Source organism: Chelonoidis abingdonii, chromosome 17 (genome assembly GCF_003597395.2).
Source record: "Chelonoidis abingdonii isolate Lonesome George chromosome 17, CheloAbing_2.0, whole genome shotgun sequence".
NCBI lineage: Eukaryota > Metazoa > Chordata > Testudines > Testudinidae > Chelonoidis > Chelonoidis abingdonii.
This window is the reverse complement of record NC_133785.1, coordinates 39977692-39989017: the sequence shown is the minus strand read 5'-3', so window position 1 is coordinate 39989017 and position 11326 is coordinate 39977692. Positions and strand designations below refer to the sequence as shown.

The following is an 11326-nucleotide window of genomic DNA, read 5'->3' as shown; positions in this document are numbered from 1 at the left end:
TATAATCCTATGTTTATTTATCAGAGCAATGTTCTATCCATAAGATTCATGAACATGTGGATTCGCTTAAATTTTATTCATGAATTACATTTTTTTCACATATAGCGTGCACTCCTCCCCGCATACTGTTCTGTCCTTTTTATACTCGGAATTTGTTCCATTGATTGCCCTCAGTCACAGGTTCTGTGCTGCCTTATATCAATCAGGAAGGCCGGGCTCGCGCTCGCTTGTCCCTGCTGCTGTCGCCGGCCTCTCCACAGCCCGGGAGCCGCGAGCGCAGCCGGTGAGTGGGCGCCGGACGCCCGGGTCCCGTCCCCGGGGCTGGGGTCCTGCTCGTTCCCCTCCCCGTTTCTCAGCCCGCGCCCCCGCAGCGGCGAATGTGCTGTGCGGGCCCTGCCCGGGCCGTGGGGCGCAGGCGGGAGCCCGCGGGCGGAGGGTGTTGATGGGGTCCGTGTGGTGACCCGCCAGCTAGATGCAGGGCCCGGGTTCTCCCGGCCGGGTGTCAGGTCTACCCGGGGTCTCCCTGGGGGGGCTCATCCTGTGACCTGGGAGGAAAAGCTCCCGCCTGCATCCCTGCGCCGTCCTGGTCTCCACGGGGCCCCGGGGGAAGCCCTGGCCTGAACCTTTCCTCACACGGGCCCCTGGCACAGCGCTAGTAGAGTGGGAGGCACAATTTCCCTTGACAGGCTGCCTCCTCCCCAGCAAACAGCTTCGTGGAGGTGTCTGATCATTGTGCTGTGCTGTGCTGTGGTTTCAGTCAGTCTGCTGCTGCTGATTCGGGATTACTGGCTGTAATGGTCAGGATTGCCTTGGAGCCTCTTTTAGAAATTGGCCTGACATTAGCTGTCCGCCAGTCGTTTGGTACAGAAGCTGATTTGAATGCTAGGTTACAAACCACAGTTAGTAGTTCTGCAGTTTCACATTTGAGTTCCTTCGGAAATCGTGGGTCAATACTGGCTGGTTTGGTGACTTATTACTGTTCAGTTTATCAGTTTGTTCCAAACCATCCCCTAAGACCTTTTAAAATGGAAAATTTTATAGCGAAAAGAAAAGGTCTGAACTATGTATTTTTTTTGACATTGTTTGTTAAAGCTCTCCCCCTTAAGAGTTGAGGACGGTGTAAATTATAATAAAGTAACTAAGCGTGTAGAGACGACAACATAAAGACCACCTATTGTGTGTGAAATTTGTATTCTTGTTAAAAGTTAAATAGTAATAAAGAGTAATATTGTCTGTAACCTATTTCAGAAAATTGGTTCTAGAAATGTATAAACCATGATTAATTGTGGAGTAAAGCAAAACAGCTGAGTTACAACCCTTGAACGGGTTGTATTAAGTAAAAAGTCAAGTCATAAATATTTTAATTAAGAATAATGCTGTGTTGTGATTACATTGCCATTGTATTTGCAAATGCAGGTGCTGCTTGTGCCAGCTTGGTTCCTTTTAACTCAAGTGACTGCCTTAAATTTCTTCCATCCATTTTCTATGAAAATGTTATCTTTCAAACTCTGTGCACAGCTGAGGAACAGAGAGATTGAGTACAAATGTAACTATCTATACTTGAAGCTAGGACATTTGTTTCATCTATATATGTCTGAATGCCAGAGACAGTGACCTATCTTAAGTGGCTGTCTGGGAGCAGCTTGAATAGCGAAATGTATGCAACTGTGTAGTGGGAGTGCTAGTTTTGCAACCTTTGAGATGAGCTCTGCAACTGTCTATAAATTTTTGAATGATCTAAAAAAGCCAAGGTACCCATTGAAGACCCACAGCCAGGGTTAGTATTTTGATGTTGGAGTAACCATTAAAGACTGGACCTAGAGTGACTTTTAGCTGAGTTATTGGAGAGAAAGGATTAAGCTGTAGGCTCTAAAGCAGTTGTCTGTGGACAGCTGGTCAAACAGCTGAGATTGCATGGTGCTGGCTGTCCTCTAGTCTAGCTGCTAAATTGCAGGAAAAGATAGCTAAAAATAGGAAGTGGTTTCCTAACATTGTATTATTGGGGTGAGACTGGAGCATGGCACACTCTCTTCTAAAATGGGGTCCACACAGTGAAAAGCTTAAGAGCCCCACTAGGTTAAATCTCTTCCAATCTGGTTTGAACCTTCATCCACAGTGTGGATGGTGCAGAGGAGAATGCTCAGATGGCTCTGATTATAATTTGTACTCTGAGCCTGCGCTGTCTCTCTCTTCCCCCCTCTCCCGCCAAAAAAAGCTCCACCGAAGTAATCGGACTAACTGTAATAAGCACTATGCCTGATAATAATAAGGTAGCGTAGTAGATCTCTAGAGTCATGAACTATTAAACAACATTTACAGAAGCTGCACTGATATAAATGGGATCACACTGATTTGATATACTGGGATCATTGATCATTCATCATTAAACAGCCACTTGTCATCAGTCACTTGCTTTCTACTATTCGTTTGGGTTTGTTTCCTCTGTTGCTGAGGTAAAATGGCAAGCATGCTTAACTGTTCTAGTGCTGGGTATCTTGCCCCAAAAAGCTTATTGAGGACAGTTTTCTTTAGATGCTCTAAAATCAGCCTCAAAATGATGGTGCTCAATTAACTTTTTATTATGTAGTCAACATTCTGCATAGAGTGGGGGAACTTGCTGTGGGCTAAATAGGATTTAAGTGGAGTCTTATGCTAGCTTGCTGATTTTAACCCCAAGAGAGCATTCATTCTCTTTAGTTGCAGATAACTCTTAAAAGATTCTGTGGTTAAATCCCTTTAACTAAGATAATGCATTGGTTGAAAGGCAGAGCTGTCAAAGGCTTCCCTCGCCATTCTAGATATTCATTATGCTTGAGTCGTACCTGAACAGAATAAATAATCACTATACACTGAGTTGCCTAAAAGAGCAACCTAGAAACTTCAAGGCTAATGCTGATGAGGAAAGTTAATTGTTTCTGAAGCACGTGGCATTTTAACTTATGATGTGATGCAGTTTTAATGCTGCTATTGTGTATTTCTAATGTGCGCCTCACTTTAATATTATCTTTGCCTAAGCAGATTTCTGTATGTCTAGTGACTTTGAAATCCCACACAAAAATCAATGCAGCTTATTGAATGCCCTTTATTTAATTATTTATTTATTGACACGTGGGCTTGTCTGAGCTAAGTGCTCTCATAAATTATTCACCCTGGTGTTACATAGCAGTGCTGTGATCAAGTGAAGCCTTTTGCTATGGTACAGACAGGAAGATGTAATCTATTTCTTTCCCTTTACGATCACCCAAAAAGGTAGCTTTTGCTTGATTTATCAGTGCCAAGGGTTGGAAGGTTGGAGTTGACTGTCATCGGCTACATAATGGAAATTTGGAAAAGAAAATCTCTTATGTTGGTGAGCAAGTACTGTTGTCTTCTTCCTTTTTAAAATGTTACTGCTGCTTCACACCTACTTTGCAGACAGGAGGATCTCTTTTCCCATTGGTTGCTGTGCAGTTTAAGTAGCCAGCTGTCCTTGATGCTCACTGCTTACAAAATATCAGGGTTGGAAGGGACCTCAAGAGGTCATCTAGTCCACCCTCTGCTCAAAGCAGGACCAATCCCCAACTAAATCATCCCAGCCAGGGCTTTGTCAAGCCTGACCTTAAAAACAATTAAGGAAGGAGATTCCACCACCTCCCTAGGTAACCCATTTCAGTGCTTCACCACTCGCCTAGTGAAAAAGTTTTTCCTAATATCCAACCTAAACCTCCCCCACTGCAACTTGAGACCATTACTCCTTGTTCTGTCATCAGGTACCACTGAGAACAGTCTAGATCCATCCTCTTTAGAACCCCCTTTCAAGTAATTGAAAGCAGCTATCAAATCCTCCTTCATTTTCATCTTAACTCTTCTGGCAGAAGTTAAACTGTGGGAGACCGTATCAAAAGCTTTTGCTAAAGTCAAGGAATAACACTTCCACTGCTTTCCCCTCATCCACAGAGACCAGTTATTCTCTCATAGAAGGCAGTTAGGTTGTCAGGCATGACTTGCCCTTGGTGATTCATGCTCTGATGTTCCTGACACTTTCCTTTCCTCTAAGTGCATCAGAATTGTCTTGAGGACCTGCTCCATGGTTTTCCAAGGACTGAGGTGAGGTGACTGGCTATAGTTCACAGATTCCTCCTCCTTCCTTTTTTAAAACGGCACTACATTAGCTTTTCCAGTCATCCAGGACTCTCTGATCACCAGGAACTTTCAAAGATAATGGCAATGGCTTTCAGTCACATCTGCCAATCCTTAGTACCCTCAGATGCAGCGCATCCACCCAATGGACTTGTGTTCGTCCAGCTTTTCTAAAATAGTCCTAAACCACTTCTTTCTCCACAGAGGGCTGGTTACCTTCTCCCCACACTGTGCTGCCCAGTGCAGCAGTCTTGGAGCTGACCGTTTGTGAAGACAGAGGCAAAAAATCATTGAGTACATTAGCTTTTTCACATCCTCTGTCACTAGGTTGCCTCCCTCATTCAGTAAGGGGCCCACACATTCCTTGACTTTCTTTCTTGTGCTAACATACCTGAATAAACCCTTCTTGGTTACTCTTAACATCTCTTGCTAGCTGCAACTTCAAGTGTTGATTTGGCCTTCCTGATTTCACTCCTGCATGCTGAGTATATTTTTATACTCTCCCTGGTCATTGTCCAATCTTCCACTTCTTGTTAAGCTTTCTTTTTTGTGTTTAAAGATAACAAGGATTAATGTAAATATATTTTCACTGTTAAGCCAAGTGGTCACCTGCCATATTTACTATTCTTTCTCACCACCAGGATGGTTTGTTCCTGCAGTCTCAATAAGGATTCTTTAAAATACAGCCAGCTTCTTCCTGGACTCCCTTCCCCTTCATGGTTAGTCTCCCAGGGATTCCTGCCTGCCCCATCACCATCAGTTCCCCGAGGGAGTCAAAGTCTGCTTTTCTGAAGTCCAGGGGCCGTATTCTGCTGCTCTCCTTTCTTGCTTGTGTCAAGATCCTGAACTCGACTGTCTCATGGTCACTGCCTCCCAGGTTCCCATCCACTTTTGCTTCCCCTACTAACTCTTCTCTGTTTGTGAGCAGGAGGTCAAGAAGATCTCTGTCCCTAGTTGGTTGCTCCAGCACTTGCACCAGGAAATTGTCCCCTACGCTTTCCAAAAACTGCCTGGATTGTCTGTGTACTGCTGCATTGCTCTCCCAGCAGATATCAGGGTGATTAAAGTCTCCCATGAGAACCAGGGCCTGTGATCTAGTAACTTCTGTTAGTTGCCGGAAGAAACCTCATCCCCCTGCTCTGGTGGTCTATAGCAGACTCCCACCACCACATCACCCTTGTTGCTCACACTTCTAAATTTAATCCAGACACACTCAGGTTTTTTTGCAGTTTCATATCAGAGCTCTGAGCAGTCGCACTGTATGTAACACAGCAGTATGACTCCTGCACCTTTCCTACACTGCCTATCCATCCATGACAGTACTCCAGTCATGTGAGTTATCCCACCAAGTCTGTTATTCCAATCACATCATAATTGCTTGACTGTGCCAGGACTTCCAGTTCTCCCTGCTTGTTTCCCAGGCTTCTTGCATTTGTGTACAGGCACTTAAGATGACTTGCTGATTGTCCCGCTTTCTCAGTATGAGGCAGGTGTCCTCCTCTCTTGCACACTCCTGCTTGTGCTTCCTCCCGGTATCCCACTTCTCCACTTACCTCAGGGCTTTGGTCTCCTTCCCCCAGTAAACTTAGTTTAAAGCCCTCCTCACTAGATTAGCCAGCCTGCTGCTTGTTACCACAAGTCTGAGTGCTGTTCCTCTCCAGTGTTATGGGGAATTTATCAGACACCCTCCCTGCTCTTTCTCCCTGTTGTAATGCAACTGTGTATTGCGCTTGTGCTCAGGTTGAAGATTCTTGAAAGCAAATACAAGCTGTGAAGGCTTGTTTTCTTGACCACCAATTCCTTTACTGTTTTATAAAATGAATTCTAGTATATGGCAGTCGAGCAGGTGTTCTGACGTTGTTTCCACCTTTTAGGTCACATTCATTTGCTGCTACACTGCTCTGAGGTGTTCTCCACCTGCACTTCATAAATATGGGACTCCAATGTGATTAGTGATATTTAACTGGGTTGCTTTTCATAATTTGCAAAAAGTGCCTGTGTCGGAGCTCGTACCTCATCGGCCCCTTAGGTCAGGGGGGCAGGGATAGCACAGACTCTCTATGCCCAAGTCCATGTTCTAAACCCTTCTGTAGTTTGCACAGGGGGTGGCCCAATGGCCTGAGTCCATCTACTTCCCCTTGCTGATTAGGGTAGTGCCACCTAGCGTCCGGGGTCAATACAATGTGCCCCTAGGGCAGTGCAGCCCAATGTCCAGAGTCCACCTAATTCTTCTCCCTTAGTGGGGTAATGCGGCCTAGCGGCCGGAGTTCATATAACTTACTGTGTGGGGCCAGCTCCTCTCAAAGGAGGGTGGCCCAGGTAGGGGGACCCAGGCCCACCCACTCCACTGGGTCCTGACCCAGGGCCCTGCTAGTAGCGAGTTCGCCTCACCAGTGGTTTGGCAGGGATCTTCTCAAAACACGCTGGCCTGAATGGTCTCAGATTCTGTCAGGTCTGTGGTGTCCTTGAGTTCCCCTCTGCAGTGCAGCTGGGCATGTCTGGCCTCTGCATCTCAGGGTGCAAGCCCCTCTCCTGCTGTAGAGAGCAACAAGCCTCCTTCCCCTCTGATAGTCCCCCCCGACTGAGCAGCTCTGCAGGTTTTTATACCTGACTTCCAGGTGGAGCATGCCCAGGTGTGGCTTCCTCTGTTAGGAGGGATGAATTCACCCCTGCTGTACCAGTTTGGGACCAATCCGCCCTGTCACAGCGCCAGATTGGACACCTGAAGTTCTTTCATTCTGAGATGCAGTGCGTGCTGTGGCTATATCACTGTTCTCCAAGTGCCTGGCCGACCTTTTGAGAGAGAGCCATTGTGCTCTGCTACTGGGCCTATTTTGAGCAGGCATTGAACTATTCCACATTCTTCTGAAGTGGGTGATATGGACTCCCTGTTTGCTAGGGACTGAAAAGAAGGGCAGATTCTTTTTGGGTCTGAGTTTGAAGAGGTACAGAAGAATGTAGGGCTTTGTCTCAGCCAAAGCTTTGTGATTTCATTTGCTGGGTGATCATCGATTGGAGTGCTGTAAGGAGACTGAATACTAGAGCTGATCTTATTTGCCAACAGCGGGGCTTGTAAAACATGTCTGTATGTATTTGTTTTTAAAAAAGCTCTCATAGGATTATTTTTGTACCAAACTTCTGATAGATTTTTAAGGCCAGAAGGGATCTCCTGCATAATCCAGGCCCTAGGCTTTCACCCATCATTCCTGGAGTGGAGGAAGTCATTTCCCTGGCTGTGTGAGTGAATGCTGTGGAAGATATCTCTTAGAAAGTTACGGTCACAACTTTTTTTCAAACCATTCTTGTTGGAATATTGTTGAAAATGTATTCTGATTCCTTTATAAAAATGCATTGAAAAGTAAATTGCTTTGCAAGTTTCTATGGCAGCTGTGAAATCAGCTTGGGCTCTGGTTTCACACTTTGTGGTTCACGCTCTTGCAGCCAAGTTGCAGTGCTCTCTAATGAAGCGTTAACTCCAGTGAGAATCTCACTGTTATCTTAAACACAGTGACGCCTCATGGGTTTCTGTACAATTTTGTGCAGAATTGCTGATTAATACCATTAAAATTATAATTACATATCTGTGTGTATCTATAGATACATACATACTCCACCTCATGTGGCTGAAAGTCCATCTCAATAGGTGAGTAAATAAAGTTTCTGGACTGATGTAACTGGAGCTACTTATTAAACTATATCTCCTTTTCCCAAGTGAAATATCTGGTTGTCTTCTGAGTATAAATCATCTTCAAAGACAGACTCGTTGTTTAACAAAACTGGAATGCTTATAACAGCCTACAAAGTGATTACCAGTTGCTTCTAGAGACAGCAGTCTGAGTAAAAGTGAAGGATCTGCTGGAAGGTTGTATAGGGAAGTTCTCCTTTTGTTAAATTCCTGTACTGTAGGGGCTTTGGAGTTGAATGCAAGAAACTGGTTTATGGCACAAGTCTGTCTTTGATTAGAAATATTCTGTTTTGTAAGTACTTACAGTCTGTCACGTGTTTGTTTTTTTTGTTTTTTGTTTTCCCCCCAACCTGCAGAGGGGAATAAGAAGGTGAATTGTGTGTCCTCCTAGCAGCCTTCAATTAAACTCAGACTGCCATAGATCAAACAACAGAACAGATGGATAATGGAGACTGGGGATATATGGTAAGTGATCCAATATAAAGATAAGTGCATGCTGAAAAATAGAATTAGGCTTTCCAGATTTTTATGTCAAATCTCTTGGCCTTGTGTATATACCCAGGGTTTAATGTTGAGTGAAGACAATGAACTTAGTAAGAATAATATAAGCAAATAGGTTTTGTTTTTAATAAGTGTTTCATTTTATATTGTGTGTTGGGACAGTTCATGTTCTTAATCTTCAGCCAAATAGTAGTAATTATTTAAAACAACAGCAAGAAAAGGGCTGTATTTCTCCTAAAAAGATACAATTTGATAATGGGCTGGAAAGCCACCTTTCTGGTATACAAAGTTGAAAAAAAATATGTTCTCCCTTCCTGCTCCTTCAATTACTTTGCTGTCATTTTATTTGGAAAAATATTCTTGCTGCTTAAACTTCATCTTTCATAACAAAACTAGATACATACCTCTTATTTTTCCTTCTCACCTCTTTCTCTAAACATCCTGTTCCCTTTTGTCTGTCTGCGTATCCGGCTGGCCCTCTGCCCTGATTGTCAGAATCAGTGCCCAGGATGGTGCTGTGTCCTTTTTCTCCCTGCCTTTTTAGGGTGTGATCTGGATGCTGTAGCTGCAGGCTAGCTCTACTACTCTGGACCCTCCTCTACGCAGCATACTGTTTGCCTGATAGAGTTTTCTTTATGATGTCTCCTAACTGCACCTTTGAATGGAAGCTCTTGGTCCTAGATCTAAAATTCCATTATGTCCTTTCATTTTTTCTGGGAAGAGGTTTTTGTACCTGCTCAGCTAGCTCCTTCTCGAGTAAGAGGGATATTGTGAAAGCAAGGAGCCAGAGGTGAAATTCTGACTCGTACCTTGGGGAAATCACTTACGCTATGCATCAGTCTCTTCATCTGTAAAATGGAGAAAATATTTACTTTGCAGAGGATGAAATAGTTATTTGACATTGAGCTCTGGGCTTTAGTTAATACTTGTAAAGCACTTTGAAAATATACTTTCTAAGTTGCCAAGTGTGGATTATGGCTTGGTTTCTTGAATTTACTCCTGCATAACCCCCTTGGTAGGTTTCAAACTGAGCAGTTGCAATTCTTTCTAGGGCTGGCAACTTTCTGACAGCAACTGCCACGTGTTGGTGATAAGAAATCTCTCATGGTAGTTTTGATAAGCTCTGGAATTTCTTTCTTTCTAGATGACTGATCCAGTCACAATAAATGTGGGTGGACACTTGTATACAACATCCCTCACCACTCTAACAAGATATCCCGATTCAATGCTTGGGGCCATGTTCGGGGGAGACTTCCCCACTGCCCGCGACTCTCAGGGCAATTACTTCATTGACCGAGATGGACCACTTTTCCGGTATGTTCTTAATTTTTTACGGACTTCAGAGTTGACTTTGCCCCTGGACTTCAAGGAATTTGACTTGCTTCGAAAAGAAGCAGATTTTTATCAAATTGAACCCCTAATCCAGTGTCTTAATGACCCCAAGCCTTTGTATCCTGTGGATACCTTTGAGGAAGTAGTGGAGTTGTCCAGCACACGGAAACTTTCCAAATATTCCAATCCAGTGGCAGTAATCATAACACAGTTAACCATTACAACTAAGGTCCATGCGTTACTGGAAGGCATTTCAAACCACTTTACCAAGTGGAATAAGCACATGATGGACACACGAGACTGCCAAGTTTCCTTTACTTTTGGGCCATGTGATTACCACCAGGAAGTTTCCCTCAGAGTCCATCTGATGGAGTACATTACAAAACAAGGTTTCACTATCAGAAATACAAGAGTTCACCATATGAGCGAGCGGGCCAATGAAAATACAGTGGAGCACAACTGGACTTTCTGTAGACTGGCAAGGAAAACAGATGACTGATGTATGACTCCACAGATGCCATTTCAGTGGTTACATGCAACTTCGAGGAACAGCATACCTGAGAGAATCTGGTTTTGACTAAAGCAACAGCATGGGCTTTTTTTTATGAGACTATTTATTAATAACTATTAAGGACTGGAGAAGTTACATGCTCTAGCAGATCTGTTTTTTGTTTTGTCCAGAAAAAGATATGCATGTGCCTGTTTACACTGTTAAGACACTTTTTTTTTTTTAAAGAGGGAGTCTTAAAAATCAGTATGGTAGGAAATTTTATGTCAGCTCTTTCGACCTAAAGTGCTAAATTCACTTATTTAAATGGTCTGTAATCCATTTAATGCTAAAACACTGGGAATAAAGAACAAACAGGATTTAAGATGCAGATGGGGGAAATGCTAGCATCATGTAAACTAACCTAGTTTCTAAATCATTAAACAGTATTGTTTTAGGAAAACAAATCCTACCCTTTTAAAGTACTTGTTAAGTACGGCTTTTTACAGTTATGACAACTGTTTTTCTATGCATATAAATCAAGCAACCAAATATTATCTGTAGCTGTGAAAGTGTGAGTAGAAATATTTATATGAGATTCTGAATGCAAAATATCCCTGTGGTAGAATTCATACTTTTAATGCCCGGTGCAATATTATTCCCAAATGTAATGTCTGCCAGCAAGAAGCTAATAAAATGTCAAATATGGAAATAAGTTGTATTTTTATCTTCTCCTAATTTATTCTAAGCAAAACGGGGGAGTAAGGTATATCAATACAGGAAAGTGAAACTGGCCAGGTTCCTACTTTCCCTATTCTGGTGCATAGAAATATTAGCTCACTCTTAACATTCAACTTAATGGACTTTGTAGCATCGTATTTCCAATAGGGAAATTTCCAATAGGGATAATTTCCATATTGAAAATTCAGAGGGGAAGCTATATGTTTTGAGTAATGGGAAGCTGGAAAGGACTAATGCCAGTTAAAAGATGCTAATCCAGGGTACATATAGAGTCTGAATAACTATAACCTGGTGGGAAACATTGTCCGGTTTCAAAATATTCATCAAATCAGTTGCCAGCCCGTCTCGGAGCTCTCATCACCCTGCGCAGGGCTGCTTTTGTTGAAGTCGATGGGACTCTGGCTCCGCATTCTTATGTGCCAATTCCCTAGACGCTTCTTCTGCCTCTTTAATGCATTCTG

The 11326-nt window shown here is 43.3% G+C and overlaps 1 protein-coding gene across 1 annotated transcript; it reads left to right on the top strand.

The window, feature by feature from the left end:
* Window positions 1-203: 203 nt before the first annotated feature.
* Window positions 204-10839, top strand: KCTD6 (potassium channel tetramerization domain containing 6). The gene is made up of 3 exons (XM_032781813.2): window positions 204-283; window positions 8161-8269; window positions 9450-10839. The coding sequence occupies exons 2-3, from the start codon at window positions 8243-8245 to the stop codon at window positions 10134-10136; spliced, it is 714 nt and encodes a 237-aa protein (XP_032637704.1). The 5' UTR covers window positions 204-283; window positions 8161-8242; the 3' UTR covers window positions 10137-10839.
* Window positions 10840-11326: the final 487 nt, after the last annotated feature.